Below are 23,439 nucleotides of genomic sequence, written 5' to 3' on the forward strand. Positions count from 1 at the left end.
TTGACTGTATATTCACATCCAAATCATGTGAATGGAACTTGCTCTGGTTCCCACAGAGATATGCTATGGTGAGCGTATAACCTTGTATTCAGAAAGCATCACCACAATAGTCACATATTTGTTTTTTTTATCACCGAAAATGATTGTATCTGTTAGGGAAATGCCATTTCTAAACCCTTCAGAAATCCCTTCATAGGTGGTACCTCACTGTAAAGGTTCTTAACTGTGGGACACTGGATATGAAGTGTTATAAAACCTGCCTATTTTGACTGGCATAAATAAAAGGAATGACATTGTAAAAAAAAATAAAAATCATAATAACAATAATAATAATAATAATAATAAAAATGTGTGACTTGTCTTTAAGTTACTTAATTCAAATATACACAGCGACTCCTTTAGTATTTACACATATGTACAGAGTTTTCATTTCTTGTTTGATTGAATACCTTGACCGGCGTTGCTGTGAAAATGAACTCTCCAAAAAAAATGTACACCTGTATCCCTTTTGAGATTTGAGAACAAGGAGGTCAAACTGGGCAGCGAGACTCGGAGCCTTGAACGGGCTCTTAGAAAGGCACTTGCTACCAACTCAAATACTGCAAAAAATCCTCAAACAGAGCTTTCAGCCAAAAAGAACTGAGAGACAGGAGAGAAGAAAAACATGGAAGGCCACATAGTAGGCACTGGGGTTTCTGTCCCCGTTCCCCCCCCCCCCCCCCCCCCTCCAGGCCGAGTGTTTTTGGTAAGGCTGGCGCAGGATGGCCACAGGCGGGTCGGCGGGCGAAGCCAAAGACAGAGCAAAAAAAAAGGGGCGGGTCGCCATTGTTACCGTGGCCGCCACAGTCAATTTCCCTCAAAAAAACCTTCCCTTACTGTCCCTTCGATCTGTACCCCCTCCCCCACATGCTGAACAGGAGCCCGCTGACAACTCAACAAAATCACAATCGTCTGTAAACAAAAAAAAAAAAATCTTTATACAGGTTCTGTCTTTTTTTCTCCGTTTAGACTATTTGTCGTCGCTTAAATTTCGAAAAAAACAACAAAAAAAATCGCAGAGACCTTCTTTTGCCTCGGTAGAAATCACATTTCTGCTCCTTCTGTACATAATGAAAAAAAAAAAAGTACATATACGTGAACAGAAGCCCAAAAAAGTACGTTCACTTCGTTCTAGCATCTGGACTCAAAATTTCTTAGAGGTGACAGTGACAAAAAAACAAAAAAAACAAAGCAAAGAATGGCTTATTTGAACACAAAGCCTTTTTTTCCTTTCATAGTCCAAAAATAAGAATAGTCACTGCCTCGCGGCTTCTCTCGCCTATGTTGCGAGTCCTCCATCTTTTTATTTTTTTTTTATACACAATGGTCTCTGAGGTCTTTCTGACCGGCCAAGGCGGCACTGACATTTTTCCAGCGGTTGTCTTTGGGGCTGTAGCCTGGGGTCCGGTGGGGCGCTTTGAGAGGCGAGCTGGAGCTGTGCAAGGTGCAGATCACGCCCCCGTTGGACTGCACTGCAGTCTTAGAGTACTTACAAACCGGCTGCTTTCCCGCCTCTGCCCCGCCGTCCTCCTCCTCCTCCTCGAGCTCAAGCTCTCCTTCCGTCTCCTCCTCCTCCTCCTCCTCGCCTTCGTCACACGTCCGATAGGAGGAGCCCATGAGCTTTTTGCGCTCCTGCTCGGCCTCCTTGTTGCTGTCTTTGAGCTGCTGCTGCTGCTGCTGCCGTCCCGAGACCGGCCGCAGGGGCTCCCACTGGTTGTTCACGCTCTCGTCGCCGGCGGACCGCGTCCTCCTCTCACGCTCTTTTCTCCGCTTGCGCGTCCACCAAACACACACGATGATGCAGAAGAGGCAGAGCAAGCAGAAGACGACGCAGAGCACGGGCACCAGGTAATCTGTTAGCATCGAGACGGACACAGTGACAAATGGAATTAGAAGAGGGAGAGAGAGAAAGTAAGACTAGGTTAGCATCATTCATCACCTACAAACATGGACCAAACATAATTTCCAGATGAACTCCATTACTCCAGACATACAGTCTACCATATCAAACAACTGTATACAATCAAAATGCAAGGCCAACAGCCATCTTTATGACAATTTTTTTTGCCTTTTAGAAGCACAGTTTTTCTCGACTGGAAAAATATACTCTCCACCTACACAGCACCTCCTGAGGTTATGTCGAAAGACTTTCTGGGAAATGTAGCACATCGCTAACTGAAGTAGAAGTAGCCAAGGCAGGTTGAGGGAAAGTGGGTACACCAAAAAAGTAAATTACTACCCCTTATCACAAAATAACTCCTGGAATACACTGAACATCACAGACTGGTGATATCAAATTTTTCCTTAAAGCGTAAGCAGTGGAAAGCCTGTTAGAGGGGGCCCATAACGCAGCCTTGTGGGACACCTTTTCTAATTATTACTCACCCACTGAGGGGGGCATGACCTGGGTTTCCACTTTGACCTCAATGACCGCCAGCATCACAGTGCTGTTGTGGCGCTTGGACAAGGTGCCCACTATGGTGCTGGCTGCCTCCTGGATCAAACTGTGGTCTGGCTGCTCCTCCGGCTGGAAAGACTGAGAACCACAAAGGACGGGGAAGGACGAAAACAGGCACAAATAGACAAAAAATAGAGCATTAAGTTGTGTAACTGCATCTGAACATTTTACATCTTTGTCCTAACGTGTCACTTCAACTGCCAAGGAGTACATGTATGTCTTAAGACACACTGGACATTGCAACCAGCCAAGGATGGGAACAGTGCTGATAAGTGTTGAGTGTGTTGGACAGTCACTTACTATAGCCACCTCTACTGCATCCTGATTAGAATGAGAAAGGTCACAGCGCAGGAGAAGGGCATGGTCTTTTGCCAAGCTTCGGGTATCAGGAAGATACCTCAGCTCGGAGCAGATGCTCTCCACTGTTGTTCCCTGGGGTGAAACGCACACATACAAATATCAGTGTATTCAAGAGTGCGTGTGTGGAACAAAAAACACTCTAACGCATATCCACTGGATTACTCACTGTTGGTACTTTGTCCTTGTTGAAGATGAGCGTGATGCGAGCGCAGCTGTTGTCCAGGTGCCCGCTGTTGGGCTGGCACTTGGTGGGCACTTGCGGCGGCGGGGGTCCGGCCATGGAGCAAACCCCCCACTGGTGGCACGGCGGGGAGAAGCAGGTGAGGTAGCTGTGCTCCAGACACTCCCGCCCGGCTGGGCAGTGCTGCCTCTGATCCTGGCCCGATACCTGGAGCCGGCAGGGGCGGCGACCGCACAGCACCTGGTGCAACGGGGTTAAAATATTCACTTAGAACCACTCATTTATGCCATTATTGCCTGGAGACAGACAGCTTGCTATACTGTACGAGTGCCTTGGTACATGGTGTATACTACTGTCACATTCATTTGCACTTCGGATAATCCAATGCTACTATGGAAAACTGTATTTTTAAAATACATTATGCTAGCTTGGTACTGCACTGCCAATATTCCCCTCCATTTATGTCTGTGCAACTGCCACCTTTTTTTAATACCATAATAATAACCCATTTAATAATTTAGACTCTTAAATTAATGCCTTTGCCCATCCCATGTCTGAGAAAGTTGTACTACACTGAATTTGTCACTCCTTTGGAAAACTTTATTTTCAACACATTATGCTAGCTAGCTACTACACTTACTGCACATTGCTTGTTTGTGTGACTTTCAATAGGAGTCTATTTGGGCACAGTATCATAGGATGATGTTTTATTTGCCTTCAGGTATGTCTTATTTCTTTTATTTTATCTGTTTTGTACAAAGTTTTGTTCTTCTAGAGGGTGCTGATGAACTACTTTGGCGCAGCCCTCTTTCACTGCGCATCACGTTAGAGTGAAATCAAGCTAGTTAGCAAGGTCTATGTAGCATGGCATGGCTAGTAATGCCACTAGCTAAATTTATTATTCATATTACTCTTCTAAAAGATGATTGGATGCAGTTTTCTTTTACTTGCCTTTAGAATGAATGGTCGTGTGACTAAAGAGATTTGGGTTTGTCACTATTATCTACCACCACCACTACACAATACAGAGATTACACTGGCCACACAGACACCATCAGACCATGAGATATTTGATAGGAGTGACGTGTTACCTTTGTACAGTCCACTTTTCCACTGATGCAATGGCAACTGTTGCACTCTTCCTCCCAGCGGCTGCCATGGGGGAACTGCAGCCCGGCATAGTGGCAAGTCTTCCCTATACCTATGACTACACACATTCACACACACACACACACACACACACACACACACATATATATATTGAATTCATGTACTTGAGTCTGCAGTAATGGGGGAATGAGTTATTGAGGGAATGAATGAGTGAAAAACTTGAGAGTACAAAGACATATTTACACTCTTTGCATCGGGGTCCCGTTCTACCGAGCGGGCACGTGCAGCGGAAGCCGTTGATCTCGTCCACACAGGTGGCACCGTAGGCACAGGGTGAAGACTGGCACTCGTTAATGTCTGAGCAGAGAAGAGGCGCATCACATTTAGGTTGCGTCTGCACATCACAATATATCTGAAAGTGACCGCTGTGGATTGTCTCTAACAAGTCACTGTCAAATTGTCATAACAACCAAGAACACTGTGCTCTATAGCCGCTGACGGCTGTTTTTGAATTCATAATCTCCCCTCCCGACTGCTTTATTGCTCAATTTCCCAGTCTACACCAAGGGTTTTCTGTAAGTTTGCAGCCCCAAAACTTCCAGATTTGGCAAAATAAAAGCACAAAAAAGTCTCTTCAGTGACAAGTCACATTTTCCTGCCATCACATTTAATTCCATCAATACATCAATGAGCAAATCATGCGTGTAACATCTTTAACAATCAACCCACTAGGCATCTGTTATTTGAACCCACCGCTCTTTGAAAGAAATGTTATTGTGCCACCCCTCATAAAACAAAAACGCATAGAGATGTGGACCTCCAACCATTGTCATCGAGATTTCACATCTGACAGGAACATAGTCCGGATGAGAAACCTCATATTCAAGCCTGACAGAAAGGTGAACGCTAGCCGGCCAAAACAAAAGAGCAGAGAGTGAGGAATTTCAGGGTCACCGGGTAATTTGTCTTCCGTGTGCGTGTTTGTATGTGTGTGTTGTTTGTGTGACTGTGAGTACGGAGGAGGGACGACCTTTGCCCCCCGGGGCGTTAAAGGACCGGGGGAAAAGGGAGAGGTTGGGGGGGGGGGGGGGGAGGAGACGTCCTGGTCTGGAATTTAGGTGTCAAGGCATGCTTGCTCCTCTCCTCCTGCCCTTCCTCCCTCCTTTCCTTCCTTCCTCCCACCCTCCATTTATCCTTTTAACTATACTACGTTGCCATGGCTACGCAGTTAGGGTCTCCATGAAGTGGAGGATGAGGTTGCCACATCGGGATCTTGCTTTAAAAATGATTTAAAGGGTTTGTTTTTGCATTTTTGGCATCATCCCCAGGAGTGTGTGTTATAGGGTTAAGTAAAGCTCATAGCGTTACTCACTGATTCGGCAGTCGGGTCCGGCGAAACCGGGGGCGCACTCACAGCGGAACCAGTTGACTCCGTCGACGCAGATGCCGCCATTGTAGCTGAGGGAGGAAAAGAGAAGGAGAGACACCCAGAGACAAAAAACGATTAGATAAGGCTATACAAGAGCCATATCCTCTCCAGCTGCAACAAAGCACGCCGTGTGTGTGTGTGTGTGTGTGTGTGTGGTGATGGGGGGGGTGGGGGGGAGTCACAAGGCTCAATTCAACTCATCAATACAAGCCTCCACCTTTCAGATGCTAATAGGCGTGTCCAGTCCCTCCCCTCCCCTCCTCTCATCATCCCTCTATTCCATTCCTCCTCAAAGCCCCGCTTCCCCCCCAGGTCGCCTGGGAAGAATTGACAAGCCCTCTCCCACCCCCCCACCCCCACTGCCATTCACCACGGGGTAGGAGGGACTCTTATCCCCCCCCACCAAAAAAAAAAAAAACTCCCCCCTGCCCTATTCAACATCCTAGCCCCCTCCTCCCAGCGATGTCCCTTTGAGGCTCGATTTAGGGGCAACTTCCACTGCTGTTAGCAGCTCCTCACCTCTCTCCACTCTCAGAGGCCTATATGTACAGTGTGTGTATGAGAAAGGCAGAGGCAGGGAGAGGAGGTGAACAGACAGGAGATAAACTAAGTGTGTGTGTGGAGGGACCAATACATACCATGGATGAGGGTTGCAGTCGTTTGTATCTGTTGGATAGAACAGAGACAAAAATAAATGTGGCTGACCGAATGGCATGATGCTATCACAATACAACTGAAGGAGTGGCAGGAGACGATGGGCCTACATGTCGTAACGAAGCAGAATAGAATGCTATCCTCTGTATAATGTTGAGCTGAGTCATTTAGACAATTACATAATGGGGAAATTCCCCAGATGTGGGGGCCCTTGAACGCTATTGACACAATCTGCTGTCCTGGGTGAACCATGCATTTGCTTGTGCTACTTGTCTTACTTTCACATTTAAAGCTCTTTGATATCACAGGTTTTGGTGAAGCGATACATCAGTAAAAATAAAATACTGTGAGAAAAAGAGTTAATGAAATATTCAAGCATTCTGCATTCTTTTGTGAGTTTCAAGAACTCACAAAAATTACTAGTAACAATTTACTTGATATAGTGCTCATAAGGCATTATAAGGCATCATAAGCATAGTGTGAGTGCATGGAGATTATTATAATATGTATACTATATGTGCAAAACAATTGGGGGGTTGAATACATTAGGGGGCAACTGTATAGTTAATGGCATGATATAAAATTGAACAGAATTTTCTGATGCTTGTCTGATGAAGTTTGCTGAATATACTGTAAAAAAAAGTTTATTTATGTGCCTAATGGGCTTCTAATCTGCTTGTAGCCTAAGGCAGCAATAAAGTGTTGCCACAAGCACTCATTCCAAAACCTCAATTTCCTCTGTAAGTGACTCTACTGCAAACCCTATGTAAACTACACAGAGTAAGTGGTGAGAGATGAGTGGGAAACTGACTCTGGCCACAGGTGGGTCCTTCCCAGCCCTCTCTGCAGATGCAGGTGAAGGTGTCCCCTCCTCCCACGCACGTCCCGCCGTTGGAACAAGGGCTGGAGGCGCATGTGCTGTTCTTGGCTGCGGAGCGGAAGGGCAACAAGAGAGGAGATGAGTCAGAGATTGCAGAGGTGCGGCGAATTGTAAAAAAATAAAAATAGGGCATACATCTACACACTTGCACAATTCACATGCAGTATCGTGGCTTTTTTTCATGGTTTGTCCTTTTCTTACTTGAACTGAAAGTTTGCATGGTCACAAACTACATGTGGGGAGTGGGTTTCATGACCCTTGAGGCCCTTGAAACCTGTTAAAACCCCTCTTTGTAGTTATCAAAACACATGGCTGTCAATGAGAAAAGGCATTCTTTTCTTCATTCCTCAAAATGTTGCCTCTCTGTTTGACAGCAGCGATATACATTAGGCTTTCTGATACATTGGGCCTTTAATTCAAAATCAGCATATCAGCCAGTCACTGCCTTCCACCTTTGATACAATAGATATGATGCAGATTGTTTGACTACATTATCACGTTTTGATGCTTAAATATGTTATTAGTATTATCCTGGGTGTCAATGGAGTTTTAGCATCCCATGGTCTAAATACTGTTTCAGAGGCTTTACCAATCTGCCAAGAAAAAGATTCTTGAGGAAACACTGAATACTTTTTTTTTTTGCATCAAAAATGGTCAAAATTAAAGATATGAATATCAGCCCAAAATATCAGCTTTCGGCAGCTTCAGTCCAAAAATATCTTCAAAAAGCCTTCAACAAAAACAAAAACCCATATTGGTCGTACCCTAATATACACAAATTCCCAGCCTCACCTGTGTTGCACGTGTTCCCCCCCCATCCAGGTGGGCAGGCACAGCGGAAGGCATCGCCGTGGTCGTAGCAGGTCCCGCCGTTACTGCAGGTGGTGGCGTCACACTGGCTCTCCCCTGGTCCAATAAAATACAACACTCAAGTCACATGTTTTACCTCCCTAACATTCTACAACGACACAATAACGACTATTCAGACACACACGCCAATAAGCTAGGTATATTTTAGTACTCAAAACGGTCAGTAATATATAGCATGGTGGAGTCTACAAGCTGCAAACATGTACACACACACACACACACACACACACACACACACACACACACACACACACACACAGGTTGGCATAACTCACGGGAATGGCAGGTCTTGCCCTTCCAGTTGTCGGCACACTCGCAGTAGAAGTCGTTCACGAGGTCGACGCAGCGTCCGCCGTTCTTGCACGGGTTGCGCCTGCACTCGTTAACATCTGAGGAAGCAGGGTGGCAGTAAAGGAAGGTTCACAAGGTTAGCTCTTACCTTAACTTTCTTCTTATTTAGTGCAAAGAAATCTGGCATGGAGTAAACAGTCGATCTTCCTCTACCAGGGCTTTTGTTTAAAATGCTGCAAAAACTGGCTCAAGGATGTCAAGCTTTAGTTTACAAAAAACAGACAGGAGAGGAACTCACTGAGGTCGCAGAGTCGTCCCTCCCAGCCGTCGGGACAGAAGCACTGGAAGGAGTTCACTCCGTCGATGCAGGTCCCGCCGTTTCTGCAGGGGTTGCTAATGCAGTCGTTGATATCTACAAAAGTATGGGGGAGGGTTAGAGGGACAAAACATTGTCAGTCCCCAGGAATCAAGAGCAAATGGAGCCTTTGCCAGTCATTCCTCCAGGATTTCAGAGTAAATATCCATATTTAGAAAAAAAAATTGTCTCGAAATTCATCGGTCAGTAGTGATGAATACGCAGTAGATGATTCCATCCTCAGAAATGTTCCAAAATGATTGTACTTGTTTGAAAAGTAGGTGTAACCTTTTACAAATGGTTAATATCTCACTCTGAAATTAAAGTGTTCAACTGTAGTGGGAACTTTGTTTGCTCTGATGTTGTTGTTGGAACTGTGAGGTGTGGGCTGAGGAGAGGGAAGGAAGGGGGAAGATGAGAGTTTGTACGTACTCTCATGGCAGTAGATGCCACTGAACCCCGGGTCGCAGGCGCAGGTGAAGTTGCCCGCCGGCTGGCTGATGCAGCGTCCTCGCGGCCCGCAAACATTGGAGGAGATGTGGCGCACTTCGGCCGAGTCGTTGGTCGCGACGGCGATGGTGCAGCTGTCGATCACTGCAGGGAATTAAAAAAAAAAAAACGGTTCTGATTTAATGGTTTTCTTTCACATATGCCAAAGGAATCCAAGTCTGATCTAGTCTGTTCTATGCCATCGCTGAACCGGCTCCGGTCACCTTGACAAGGGGCGGTCCGGCAGTGGTCCTTGATGCGGTCGCAGGTCTTTCCCTCGTAGCCTTCGGGACAGGCGCAGTAGAAGTCCTGGGCCATGCCGTGGCACTTGGCCTCGTTCTCACAAGGGTTTGGATCGCAAGGATCTGAGGGAGACCAACCAGGGACCTATGGAGAATAAGAAGGATATATTCTGTTTACAACTGACTACGGAGAAAGGAGAGGTTAAGACTAAGGCAGAATGAAACCGAAGGTGCGGGTGAGCAGCTTAGCCCGGCTCATGGCTCGAGCCGGCGCAGGTAAAATCGCATTTCAGGGCAAATCGAAAGGTAAGCGGACAAGCAGGTAAGCCTCAGACACTTTCCCTAAGCTCATCAAGGGAATCCACCCTGGTCGGCGTTACGTCTCTGCCCTGCTTAATCCCTGACACGCAAGCACAGGGGGAGAGGAAGGAGGGAGAGAGAGAGAGAGAGAGAGAGAGAGAGAGAGAGAGAGAGAGAGAGAGAGAGAGAGAGAGAGAGAGAGAGAGAGAGAGAGAGAGAGAGAGAGAGAGAGAGAGAGAGAGAGAGAGAGAGAGAGAGAGAGAGAACCCATTATGAGGACAGGTCATGGTGCAACGTCATGCAGAGCCACAGTGAATAATGACAAAATTCTCTGTGGCACCACCATGACACAGAAAGAACCCAACTAACCCAACTAGAGGCCGTGGTGACATCTTTTGTCGTTACATGCTCCAGTATAGAGGTCAGAGTGAAAATCCCCCAGTTTCTGTAAACAGAAACCTACTGTGCATAAACCATGGGTTGCACCCACTGCCATTTAAGGTGCTGAGCACAAGAGTGGTGCAGGGCAACAGGGTGGGTGAAGTGTCTTTGGTCATACTCATACTCACACACACACACACACACACACAGAGTTTATTTTACTCTAAGTGACAGGGCCAGATACATTTATTCTATCCTGTTTGGCAGCTGGACTGAGCCCTGGCTAGGTGTGGAGTGTGCGCGCGTGTGTGTGTGTGTGGGGAAAATCATGTCTGAGGGCAAGGGCGTCTATAAATCTTCAGCACATTACTGTAATGCACCATTCACAGCGTAAGAGATATTTTCCCTTGTGGCATGGACTCATGCTGCAACACGCAAACCTCATAAATTGGATTTGCATGAAACGCAAGCGGTAAGAGTCAAATGTTGAAAGCTGAACAAGACTCAGTCAAGACAGCCAGGTTAACTTGGAGACCTCATTCAGATCAAGACCTGAAAATTTGTATCTCAAAGAAAATAAAATAATGACTGCAATTAAACAATCAAACTTTTCTAGACTCAAGAGCAGATGCTAATGAAAGAAATATGACGCTGGAAGCCATCGTAGTTTTGCCACTAGAGAACAGGAATGTACACCGTGCCACGGCAGGCATCAAAGTCCTGTAGTATGCAGGCAGCAGTCCAGCATCACCCTCATTCAAGAAGGCTCATATTTATAGTGGAGATGCTAAATCAGGATTGGCTCCCGACCAGCAATGTCCTCCATTCAGGGCCCAGGAGAAGCGCTGAAGTGTCGATTTCCTCACTGCTAACCTACATTAGCTTCAGACATCTAGTTAGAGGCTGCTGCAAGAACACCGACATCGCATGTCAGTACGAAGATACGCCTGATCAGTGACATTAACTTTCTTTATAAACATCTATATAGAAGTTTGTAATGAAACTGGCTTGGCCTGTAGGGCTGGGGACACACTACACAACTTTTAGGCTGATTATAGCCACAATTTGGCCGTCTTGGCTGATTTTCACGTCGGCACAGATGATCTTGTGTTATAGTTTGCATGAGAGTTTTTTTGTCAGAGGGTTGTGTGAATCATTGGGTAGTGCATGTTCCCCAAAATCCAACTGGCCATCAGGTGCCCATTCCCCAAAATCCAACTGGCTATCAGGTGCCCATTCCCCAAAATCCTACTGGTTGTCAAGTGTGTGTTGCCCAAATCCGACTGGTCGTGAAGTGTGTGTGTTCCCCAAGATCTGACTGGTTCCCTAAATCCCTAAATGCATATGCCAGTCGTTAAGTGCGCAATTTCCAATCTTTGCACCGGTGTAGTGTGTCCCAGGCTTGAGGCCACCATTACCCCATATGCCCCCATACGGGCCCCGGCTGTTGCTACATCCGTGACCGTCCGTGAAACACGAGACTCACCTCGCACAGCTCTCCAGAGAACTCCGTCAGGCATTCGCACACAAAGCCGTCCAGCACGGTGTGGCAGCGGCCGCCGTTCTGGCACGGCGCGCTGTCGCATTTGTTCCGCTGGATTTCGCAATGGGTGCCCACGAACCCCGGCCGGCACTGGCAGTGGTAGCCTCTCTGACCCTCCTGGACGAGGCAGAGAGAAGATGGGGTTGTCGAGGGTACATGTGCATATGTGGTATGTCTAGTCTCAAGAACCGTTTATCTACTAGGAAATAGAATTAACAGTCCAGTTGCAATTAACATCCATAAATTGGGGGGTGATAAAGGCTGGGTAGAGGTGGTGAGGGTGAAGGATAGACCATCTAGTGATAGAGGAGAAGGCAAGACTAGTTTTTGGGTTATGTTACAATTTAATTTAAATTTTCTTACATTTTCTGTAGTTTTGGACGCTTAATTTATTCGTGAATGCGACTGCTTGCATGCTTATAAAGGCAATTCCCTCCCTTCCTATCAACTTCACCTCGTCTCATTTGAAAGAGAAGAAGAAATTAGAACATCCATACCTTGCACGTCGCTCCATTCTGGCACTTGCCATGGCAGCCACCGACTTCTGCAAGTGCAAACAGAGAGGGAAAAAAAAAAAAGATTAAACTGACACATTAAAAAGTAAATAAACCTTGGGTCATATATCACCTAAACCATAATGTGCGATCACAGTGTGGAATGTGCACAGTCTAAGTTAAAGATGGGAAAGGAATAATTAGTGGAGCTGAATCGGTGCCAGAAAGACCTTAGATAGACTTCTAGAGAGAGTAACTGGGCATGCAGGTTCAGTCATGGTGACAGTTTTCCAAGACAAGAGAGGAAGGAGTTACCACGTCTGGGAGGAGGGAATGATGCTACAAATGCACCTATGTTATGTGTCCTAAAAGGCGAGAGAGAAGGCTATCGAAAGGAGCCGATGAAGAGGAGGGCCAGTGGAAAGACAGAAATGCAGGAAGTGACGCTGAGGGAGAAAATACTGACTGATGTCACAGTTCTGTCCGGACCATTCGCCGAAACAGTCGCAGAGATATCCGCCAATCAAATTTCTGCAAGAGTAAGCGTTCACACAGGGATTCCCCGCACACTCATTCGCATCTGTGAAGGCAGAAGTACACCAAGTCCATCAAATGACAGGCAGAAGGAGAAAGAAAGAAAGAGTCCTGAAATCCAAGCTTTAACGCCCAACCAACACATCACCGAAACAAAGAGATACCAGCATTAGAGATTATTATTTTATTTTTTTATATTGTTACAAAGTTCAACTCACTAGAGCATGAAGAGTTGTGCATTTTCAGTGTGTACATTTTCCAAGTTATTTCAGCGAACTACAGGTTCAAAAGGTTCTTTATTAAGTTTAATAAAGAACAATGGAAATATTTCAATTTAATCAATTTTTGGCTCAATTTTACCCCTAAACCATATTAGTAATGCAAAGCGCAAAATCATATATCACAATACTAAACAAGAGGCACTTGAGCTGTCCCGCCATTATCACCACATTATACATAACCAAATTATGTTAATGAGGTGATTAAGCGAATTAATGCATTCATTAGCAAATATTTCTACGTCAGCATACTTGTTTTCTCATAACACATGGGCGTGGTATTAACATGAACTCTGTATCTTAAAACATTGCGTTGTATTTGTTTCAAGAAAATCTGTTTTTCCTCATTAATATGCAAATATATGCAGCAAGGTGCTTAAAATCTAATCAGATCATCTACTCTAAAGGGGGAATGAAGTTTCTATCATGTATTGTCCTGCATACCATGTGCCATGATGGAGGGACAGAAACTAAACGCATCATATAGTATCAATTCACAGCAAATTTCGAAATCGTATATAATGTATATTGATACTGTGTGAAGTATTGCATCCTTTTGAAACTGAACCCTAATGGCCTCTATAAAGTTTCACAGCATCCATCTCAAAATGCCATACAAGTTTTACATATTAGTAAAGCACCACCATCCATCCAACTGGCCAACACATTCAGAAGTAACAGGTGACACACTGCAGTACTCACTGTCATCTTTCCTATATTATCTACTGTACCTACCATTGCACGCACACACACACACACACACACCTCCAATGACAAAAAAAGAAAAGAAAGCACTGCCGCTCAAATATTCAAAAGGAGGGGTGGGTGGGAGGGGGGCAGTCCCCTGGGAGTCCTGCTCTGCTCACTCACACACCTGTCTTCTCTCCGAAACCCAACACTCTAATGCACACACACACACACACACACACAATCGCCAGGTAAGATAGGAGGGCAATTGCCGCCTGTAAGCTGAGATCTGAGCTCGTAAGATGAGACCGAACTCTTGGGATCTCTTTTCCGCCATCAAACCCCCAACCCCCCCCCCCCCACCCCCCACCCCAACTTTGTTTACCAGTCGTAATCCATTTCCTGGCTTCGTGCCGGCCGGCCTGGGAGTGATATAAAAACAAAAACACCGTCGGCGGCGAGCAAACAGCCTCATATAAACACACTTGTAACGCGTCACTCATAGGAGAGCTCATTGAGAAAAAAAAAACAAAACGGGAATGCCTGCTGCGCTTGCGGGGCAGCTGCCAGCTCGTCCGGGATATCGACAGCTTGCGCTCCGGCCACGGGGCTCGGGTTGCCGCTGGCCGATTCGGATCCAGAAATACAGCGATCCGGAGCGGTCGCCGACGGCCAGAGGCACGGCGAGGGATTTTGCGCTGTCGTGTGTCTCGGAGGATATTTATTTGTTTCAGGGAAAAAACGGACAGAAAAACAGTAATTTCCCACTAGAAATGAAGAAGAAAATCCTGAAATGTTAAGACCGAGTGCAGGTCAAAAAGGAATGTCATCCCTTTCATAAGCGCACTGAATGGTTAAGATTCAAGAAATTATTTGTTGTCCTTTTTTGTGTATTTGAATGTAGTTTGCTGGCAGTATTGTAAAATTGCTGGTATGATGGGTTCAAATGAAAAGCAAAGAAAAAACTTGGTTGAATTCATTCTTGAATGCAAGCGTGTGTGTGTGTGTGTGTGTGTGAGAGAGAGAGAGACCCAAATCTCACCTATCTGGCAGGTCTTCCCTTCCCACTGCGGCGGGCACAAACACTCAAAAGCGTTTTCCCGGTCGATACAGGTTCCACCCTGGGCACAAGGACTGGAGGCACACTCGTCCAAATCTGAGAAAACACACACACACACACACCCTTCAGCTCTTTGCTTACATGTAACTGCATGCCTCGTTTTGAAGAATCTGTTACACAACACAGAAGTGCACACATATGCACAATGCAGAGGGTGGGGCAGCTTTTAACTATCTGCATCCGGCTACTAAAGCGGCATAAAAAGAGATAGTGATGGTGAAAGGAGGAGAGGGGGAGAGGTTGGATAGTCTTGATGATGTGTGTGTGTGTGTGTGTGTGTGTGTGTGTGTGTGTGTGTGTGTGTGTGTGTATGTCCACAATGCTCCCGATTCACAGGCACCACAAATGCAGCCTGGTTCAAAGTGAGGGTAAGATTATGTAAATCCGCCCTGAGTGTGTCTTCCTCCGATGGCTATCAGCGGTGGGTCTAATCCCAGTGGCCCCTATCAGAGACCCCCCACCCCAAAACACACACACACACACACACACACACGCACACACACTAAGACGGCTAAGAGACGAGAGGCTTAGGAGGAGGAGGATAAGAAAGACGTGGTGTGGTTGGTGTGTGTGTGTTTGGGCCTTGTTTGATTAAGAAGAAAACACCAATATCCAAATGAAGGTTGTTGAAAATGGAAAGCAGCAGCTCTAGAGGAGAGAGCCGAGATGATGGACAGACGTGAGAGGAGAGAGCGGGGGGTGGAGGGGAGGGGTGCAGCGACTCACCGTTGGCACAGGTGGGACCATCCCAGCCCGGCGGACAGTGGCACTCAAACCCGGAGGAGACCTCGTGGCACGTGCCGCCGTTGGCGCAAGGGTTAGAGACGCAGGCGTGCTCGGCTGGCGGGGGGTGGGGGGGGGGGGGAGGGGGCAAGCAACGTTATTCACCAAAGATACAAGCTCAAGCGCCCAAAATCAAAGAAGTAAAAGATGCCGTTCTTTAGAGAAAGTGGCGCGGGTGGACTCCTCACCTATCTGGCAGGTCTTGCCCGAGTAGCCCTGCGGACAGGCGCAGTGGTACTCGTCCGGCTCGGTGTTCATGCAGGTGCCTCCGTTGATGCAGGGCTGGTGGCGGCCGCAGTAGTTCAGATCTGGAGGAGAGAGGGACATGCAGTTTTAACCTCAATGTTGCATTCTGTATGAATTTCATGCAAAAATTTGATTATTTTTCAGATTAGATCATTTATTGGGGCTGTGCAAGAAGAAATGAATCCATCCACCCTGCTTGAATCTTCTACAAATGCTGCTATACATTTTGCAGTTCCAGCAGCAAAAAAAGACTTTCTACATACAGGAAATTACAAGTCTTTTGTATCAAGAGTATCAAGCAGCAAAACAAAGAACTACAAACCAGAGCTAATGTTGATTCTCATGAAGGCCATCATTATCAATGTCTAACTAGAAGCAAATATCTCCTGCCCTGGTTTACAATTTAAAAAAAAGCAAATGATCATTTTGATTTACTTTTTGGGCTGGGATGCAGGGTGGGGAAGGTATGCATTAAGTATCAGTCCATCAAACCCCAAATATTTTAGTCTATGTTTGAACTGGCAGTATGATATTAAGTAGCAAGTAGATGGAATTCCATTTACCTATGAGAACATGTACATGAAAAATAAAAGATAATTACATTCAAATCTGCCTAGAAGGCAAAAGGTCAGGCCAGGAACACAAGAAACTGCCAATTTAGCCACCTAGCTACCTTAATTAAAGACCCAAATTGAAAAGCAAACAGTCTGTTATTTTGCTGCATTGGCATCTTTTGATGTGACATCAGTATTCATTTGGATGAGTCACAAAGACAGACTCATATATATATAAAACTTTAGGAACTGCAGCTGTCTCTTCAGACTTTGCTAATTGGACCCATCCTGTGAGACGGCTCTTTGCTTGTTTCACCATTTATCCTGTTGGTGCAGGGAGTTTCCAGGCAGCCTGTTTTGAGGCTTCGCTCTGTGGAGAGAGCCGGCTGGCTGTCAGCTTTGACAGGGAGCACAGGGTGTTTTCTCAACCACACTGCACACACTGCTGCACTGCGTTACCATACACTTCTTTATTTGCAGAATGCAGCCAACTTGCTGGCTTTTTACCTAAAGTTGGGCGACTGTTAGAAGACCTTAAAACCGGAAATACAACCTTTCAAATCAACCAGAGGGTATGACAATTAAAAGTTCCCAAATCTCAATTAATTGTTGTATTGTTTTTTACATGCACAATATACTAAACTACAACCTAGTTGATCCCTGAGCACCATCCGTAGGCTAAAGGCCAGGTCACCCTAAAGGCTGGTAAATAAATGAGCAGGGATCTGTCTCCACCGGGGATCTCAGGACCCATTCTCATCCCCCAAAGAGCCCTCGGTGACGAAGGGACGCGGGCGGATCGAGTGTCCTCGCTGCCGCTCGGATCACACGGGCAGTAAAACTATCCAGTCGCCATTCTCCGCCGCAGCCACGGAGAACGGGGCTGAGAGACAGTTGCATTTCAAAATCAAGTCAATCGGGGGGAGAGATTCCACATTTTGACGTAAAGGCCATTTTGGCTATGTGAAGGCGGATTCTTCTAATGATTATGAACACTTATATGAAAGGGAAATGAAACGGAAATGCTGTGCAAGAGATTTTCCATACCTTTATCGCACAGTAGGCCGCCCCAGTTCCGCTCGCAGCTGCACTGCCAGGGGGCGTCGCACGTCCCGTGGACACATCCAGGGTAAGGCACACAGTCATCGCAGAACTGGCCCTGCCAGCCGTAGCTACACCTGTCAAACACACACGCCAAAACATGAGCATGAACATGAGTGATTTCCCCTATCTACACACTCTACTGGCTCTCTAAAAAATGTCTTCTTCTCTCCTAGGCTCTTATTGAATTTTCTTTCATTGGTCACAGGAATATTGCCAAGGCGCTAAGTCCCTGACCTTTGTCCTATTGGTTGTTCCAATTTTGGTGATCTAGGAATTGAAGCTTATTCTACTGATGCACTCATTCGATAAAAGTCAGTTAAATAACCAAAATATAAGTGTGACGACCAAGGGTGCATTAACATAAATAAAAAATAAAAAATGTTTTCCTTTTGAAGAAGCATTAAGAATGAAGAGGGGGTGTTTCTGGTGGTGGCGGTTTGTTCCTTTGCTCAAATTGAAGGAAGAAGAAACTTCAGAGGACTTCAGAGGATGTGCAAGACCCCCGACTTTCAGTGCAGGCAGTCCAACAGTGGAAACAGACCTAACATCCACTCTTGCGTCAATCCATCAGTCCGTCCATCCACCCCAAGGCCTCCTGCCAACTAATCTTAGTGGAGGGTGACATTCCAGGGCAGGAGGGGTTAAGAATACTTCCAGTGGCTCCTGTGCTCGGGTTGGGGGTTCGGGGGGCTGAGAGGGGCTACGAGGGTGGTACGGCGGCTCCGGGAGCGGAATAGCCGGGGACCGCTGTGTGTATACAGTGTGCGTGTGCACGCGCCTGCAGCTTCATGACAGCACTCCGCTACTCCAAGGCTGCGGTGTCGTCGGGCCAGCTGTCTTGTCAATTGGCTGCTATTTTGAGCCCGCGCTCCCCTGCAGACGGCACCGCTGCCTCTCGGAGACGGGGGCCTTCAAAAATCGCTGCCATTCTCAGGGTGGCGGGGGGCGGGGGGCATCGGGGCATACTTGGCATGCTTGCTCCACCGTATATGATTAGCCCGAGAAGGCTTGACAGCAACGCTAGCAGTAATGCTTAGGGAACATTAGCAGGACAACTGCTTTAATTGCTGGCTTTTGAAAAAAAAACAATTCCCCAAAGCTTGAGGAGATACAAAGAGGCGGTCTGTGTGGTGAATTCCTCAATCGACCTCTAAGGGGTGTAGGCATGGAGTAATCACCTCTCAAACGGGTGTAGGCACGGCGCTGGGTTGAATTCCAACATCTGCAGCACGTCTCAGCACTATGTCTTGCCAAAGGTTGCAAAACCTTCGGCGTGGTGCTGAACGTCTTACATCTCTTACCCAAGTGATTTATGGACATGGCAAGCACTTGACAATGTGTCGGAACAAGCCTATTGGATCTTGATGAAAAGCCCTCAGTGTCCCAGTGTAACACTGATGTAGATAGATGGGCAGATAGATCTGTTTGTTTAATGTGTCACTCCTCAACACAGGTTGCATGAGGTGAAGTGCATAAGTGTGGGCAGAATGCAGGCTGGGCAATAAAATAACCTACAACTCAATACCAACAGAATACCATGTCACTGAAATGGTTGAGGACCACTCAGAGAAGTTAAAAACATTCCATAGATAAACATCACAAGCATAAAAACAATTTTAACAGAGGTATTACAAGCATACATGTCATCGTATACATTATTTTATCAGACACTAAATCAACGTCTTCCATTTAGGATAAGGTGGCAGGCTTTGGCGCATTCGTTAATGCAATAATTACCAGCTAAAATCACACGTAATTTGTGTATAGCATTATACTCATTAAAATTTAGATCATGATTGGATAACTGAGATAAAAGCTCTGATCCAATATGTGTGTAAAGTTCACAGTGTAGAAGTACATGGCTTTCTGATTCAATAGAGCCGTTATTACATAGAGTGCAGATTTGTTTGTCAGCCTGGATATTTGTATATCTGCCTGTTTCTATTGTTAATGGTGCGACTCCACATCTAAATTTAGCAAGGCTGCTTCTGTGCTGTCTTGACATGGAGTGCACTGGGCATACTGCTGTGGTACCAAAATGTTTTTAAATAGCCAATAGGTGCACAATTTGTTACCATCTGGATTGTTCACTAATTGAAGCCACTTTTGCCCTTCGTTCCCTGACAGCATTGTCAAAATGTATCTGGTCATTTGCTAGGAAGACTATCTGTACAGGTGATGTCAGGCAAATGCAATGAGTTAAAGAAGACTTTTAACCTTATACACACACACACACACACAATTCTTCACATTTGTCATAGCACTGATGTTCCAGCTCTAGTGTTTCTTTAACATCCATGGTAAACCAGCTGTCTGGGGTTATTCAACTTAAGGACTGCGCTAAATTTCATGCCGGTACTGGAAGATGCTAAATTCTCCTTTGTCGCTCTTGCATTCATGTCATTTCCGGTTCAGGTTTAGTAAAAAATGAGGCGCTTCCTGCTGTTGTCTCCCTGCTAATTGGAGTAAGGCTGCAGCCTGCTGATCAACTCGGCCAAAACAATATGTATACGTGTTAGTTTCCTAAAACCGGTCATCCCTTCTTTTGTCTCGGCTCTGAGCCAATCCGTTTCCTGACGATGAGACAAGTGGCTCTGTCCATCTGGCGAGTGGGAGGAGGGGGAGTTTGCAGGTGATGACGGGATGTACCACATCCTGGAAGCGTGGAACTATGCGGCCACTCTACGTCACTTTATCAATTCGGTCGTTTCCACTTTGGGAAATGTACATAACACGCTAGGATATTCATTTCCTCTCCTGCCCCCCTGCCCTTCGAGGAGGACTGCAATGCGGACGGGGAAGGGGATATGACAATTCCCGGCACGTTTTCCAGTGGTCGAATTCACACACACACACACACACCGACGACTCCCTTTCTTCCGTCCTGAGCCGCGGGGGAGCTGACGAGACGCTTGGTATTCTGCGGAGGGTTTCGGCGGCTAAAAATACGAGCGGCCGTTGCCCTTTTCTCCTGAACCGTGGTGGAGATGTCCACGAGGCGAGCGGAAGGCTGACAGAAAAAACACAAGCGGGCTTCGACAGGGGAAGGTGCCTCCGCTGGCATCTGACATCCACCGTCCATTTGTCTTGCACACTCTCGGCTCTCCGTTTACCTCCTTGCCTCTTGGTCTTAAATTTGAGATAATCCTAACACTACAGCGGTTGCATTTTCAATTATTAAAGAGCATCTTTCTACACAACATGACTGACTGTGGTCAGGACCACAAAGCAACAGGAAAACTCCAATCTCCTACTGGAAATGAGCCGAACAATCACATCTCTGAATATGAAATGAAGACAAACAGATAGTCCTGGCTGGTCTTACTTGCATTCCCCTGGGACAGAGCAGCCGCCAAGTAACAGGTTGCATCCTTGCTTGCAGATTGCTGAGAAAAAGAAAAAAAAAAAGATAGGGGAGACAGAGAGAGAGACAGAGAAACCATTTGAAAGTGATAATGACATTCCCTTGGGAGACATGTACCATTAGATTTCTGCCCATACAGACGTATCTTGTTCTTTTTGAAAGGGGCCGGAGAGAAAAGAAGGGAAGCAACGAAATGGGAGAGCGAGAGGAGGAGAAGCTCGTTTGTTTGCCATCGTCCTAACAAGTGCAACGAGACGGGAGAATTCGTGGCACCCTGACCGGGGTTGGGGAAGGGGGACGACTTTATTGCCTGCATGTACAACATGACCCCCCCCCCCCGCCCCCTTAAAAACAACCATGCCCCTCTCCACTCCCCTCCTCTTTTCACCCTTAGTCTCCTGAGGTCAGCTGGGTGATTTATGGAGGCCCCCCACTCTCTCCCACCCCGCCCACAAGCATGAACTAACTGGCTAACCCCTCTAGCCAGCCATTTTCACATAAGCACAGAACACACTTTGCATTTCCACCATGTTTTTTTATGATATTGAGTAGGACTAGCTAGGAGAAAGGTTGCATTTACTTACACCATTTTGCATCCCCACATACATTTAAATACTTTTTGGTGGGATGCAAAATGGCCACAGAGGGCTGCTGTGACTGAGTGAAATCAATGGATACAATTAGAATGAATGCATGTTCATTCATTGCTTTTACTAACACCATATAGGACCATATGGCTTATATCTACAGCATGTAGGCACTTTGCACACTACATAGTGGGGAAGTTTTACAGATTTGAGATACCCATCTAGATATTTCAGCACTCCCATGACACGTCAAGATGAAAGCGACGCTGGGACGCTAACATTTCAAATCAAAGCCAATTACTGTAGCCACCAAGGTAAGGTTGGCAACTCACCTGTCCTGCAGTCTTGGCCCATCCAGCCCTCCAGGCAGACCCGGTTGCCCGACTGCTCGCAGCGGTAGTGGCCGAAGTAGTCGTCGCGCGGGACGCACAGCTTGTTGCACTTGCTGCCGAAGTAGTTCTCGTTGCAGCGCACCCGGATGCGGTAGATGAGGCGGGCCACCGGGCCGTCGTGCTGGATGGTCTGCCAGTGGTCGCCGGGGTTGATCATGCCGGTGTGGATGCTGCGTTCGATCAGCAGTTCCTCCTCATCTGGAAACAAAGAGAGATGGGGATAAATAAGACCACAGAACCAAGCAGATCATATAAAACATCCCCTCCTCTCCATTTGAACCCCTGTCCCGTCTACGAATTCTCCACTGACAACTCCCACACACAGACGACACTGAAGAATGAAAAGACCACCATGAATGCCGATTGAGGGGGAAGACCGGGCGAAGGTACCATAAAGTTTCAACAGCGCTCGCTCCCTTGTAACTCTTTCTCTCGGTGCAACAAAACGACACACTGCGGCATCAGCATGGGAAACATTTCAAGGTCCCCAAGAAGCCTTTCACTTTGAAGGTACCATCAAACACACCGGTCAAAAGGTCAGCCTGGTCATTCTCTTTTTAAAAGGAAGCTGTCATTTGCCTCCAGCTTCCTTACCCTCCATCTGAGCAACCGATTGTATTTGAAGTGTACTGACATCTAAGAGCGTGCACTGCGACTTTGAGAGAGACATTTTGAACTACAGGGGAGACCAAATTCAAAACTCATCCTTTGCATTGGGAGCAGGTTGGCAATAAGCCCAAAAATACTACCACTAAAAGGCAAATGTACACAAAGTATTTGGTACTGGCACAAAAATAAATCCTTTTATTTGAAATGTTGACTTCGGACAGTGGCATGTGGAGTCTCCCTCCATCTCTAGTGTGATGTATGGGATTTTTACTACGAGTGTCCTTTATGGAGATAACAGCAGGGCGTTCTCCCTCAGTGGGCCCCGGTATCGTGGTGAGTGGAGGAAAACAACCCACTGAATCTTAAGTACGCATTGGAACTCATTGTGTGCAAATGGGCCCATTTTCTGGCAATAGCGCAAAATGCGAGTGCCTCTGGGCTCTCTGTATTATGCGATGCCATTTAGTGTCTGTGGCGAGGTTGCTACCATGTTGGCCTCTGGCGCGCCGACGCACATTAAACATTCTGTTTTCCTCCGCGGGGCCCGCTGCCACGCCGGCCTCCACAAAGAAAGCAATCTTTATCACAGTGGGATCGAAGCCGGCGAACAATCTCTGTGGAAATAGGGGGGCCCGTGATTTCCTTTTCTCCGTGGCTTTGGGGCCGCGCCGCGACGCGCCGCGCTCACAGACATTTCGAAGTGTGCGAGCAGGGGCGCGCACACACACACACACACACACACACACACCTTCCTCTGCTGAGGACTGACACAATGTCAGACAGAATTAAGCAACAATAACAGAAATAACCCCCGGCAGTTTCCAGATAGAGAACAATGGGCTGCGGGCCCAAGCCGGGCCCTGCTGCCGCGGTGTCTAAACACGAAGCCCGGCCGTCCAGTCCACCCCGCTTCCTGCTCGATAAACACAAGGCAAACAGCCGGCTGGCTTTCCTGAGGACACGGGGGGAAGGGAAGAGAACCCCACTGGAGGACGTGACGCTGGGGGAGAGGAATCTCTTACCGTAGACCGATACACTAGCAGGCTCTGACGTAGGCCAAGACATGTTGGCTGCTGCTGACTCAGGCCAAAGCTTTGCTCCGATG

At 46.8% G+C, this 23,439-nt stretch overlaps 1 protein-coding gene across 1 annotated transcript in view; it reads right to left on the bottom strand.

The window, feature by feature from the left end:
- Positions 1 to 715: 715 nt before the first annotated feature.
- jag2b (jagged canonical Notch ligand 2b) overlaps positions 716 to 23,439 on the bottom strand; it is a 47,660-nt gene continuing 24,936 nt past the window's right edge. The window contains exons 4-26 of the mRNA XM_071921309.2: positions 21,666 to 21,923; positions 20,708 to 20,768; positions 17,326 to 17,456; positions 15,667 to 15,786; positions 15,422 to 15,535; positions 14,618 to 14,731; positions 12,543 to 12,656; positions 12,080 to 12,126; positions 11,526 to 11,699; positions 9,341 to 9,503; positions 9,060 to 9,221; positions 8,571 to 8,684; positions 8,257 to 8,370; positions 7,904 to 8,017; positions 7,043 to 7,159; positions 6,216 to 6,243; positions 5,521 to 5,606; positions 4,392 to 4,505; positions 4,130 to 4,245; positions 3,024 to 3,278; positions 2,798 to 2,929; positions 2,425 to 2,575; positions 716 to 1,892 (exon numbers count right to left, since the gene is read on the bottom strand). Of these exons, the coding sequence (XP_071777410.2) occupies positions 1,354 to 1,892; positions 2,425 to 2,575; positions 2,798 to 2,929; positions 3,024 to 3,278; positions 4,130 to 4,245; positions 4,392 to 4,505; positions 5,521 to 5,606; positions 6,216 to 6,243; positions 7,043 to 7,159; positions 7,904 to 8,017; positions 8,257 to 8,370; positions 8,571 to 8,684; positions 9,060 to 9,221; positions 9,341 to 9,503; positions 11,526 to 11,699; positions 12,080 to 12,126; positions 12,543 to 12,656; positions 14,618 to 14,731; positions 15,422 to 15,535; positions 15,667 to 15,786; positions 17,326 to 17,456; positions 20,708 to 20,768; positions 21,666 to 21,923 (3,338 nt within the window). The 3' untranslated portion in view covers positions 716 to 1,353. The remainder of the gene's footprint in view (positions 1,893 to 2,424; positions 2,576 to 2,797; positions 2,930 to 3,023; positions 3,279 to 4,129; positions 4,246 to 4,391; positions 4,506 to 5,520; positions 5,607 to 6,215; positions 6,244 to 7,042; positions 7,160 to 7,903; positions 8,018 to 8,256; positions 8,371 to 8,570; positions 8,685 to 9,059; positions 9,222 to 9,340; positions 9,504 to 11,525; positions 11,700 to 12,079; positions 12,127 to 12,542; positions 12,657 to 14,617; positions 14,732 to 15,421; positions 15,536 to 15,666; positions 15,787 to 17,325; positions 17,457 to 20,707; positions 20,769 to 21,665; positions 21,924 to 23,439) is intronic.

Source organism: Centroberyx gerrardi, chromosome 18, assembly GCF_048128805.1.
Source record: "Centroberyx gerrardi isolate f3 chromosome 18, fCenGer3.hap1.cur.20231027, whole genome shotgun sequence".
NCBI lineage: Eukaryota > Metazoa > Chordata > Actinopteri > Beryciformes > Berycidae > Centroberyx > Centroberyx gerrardi.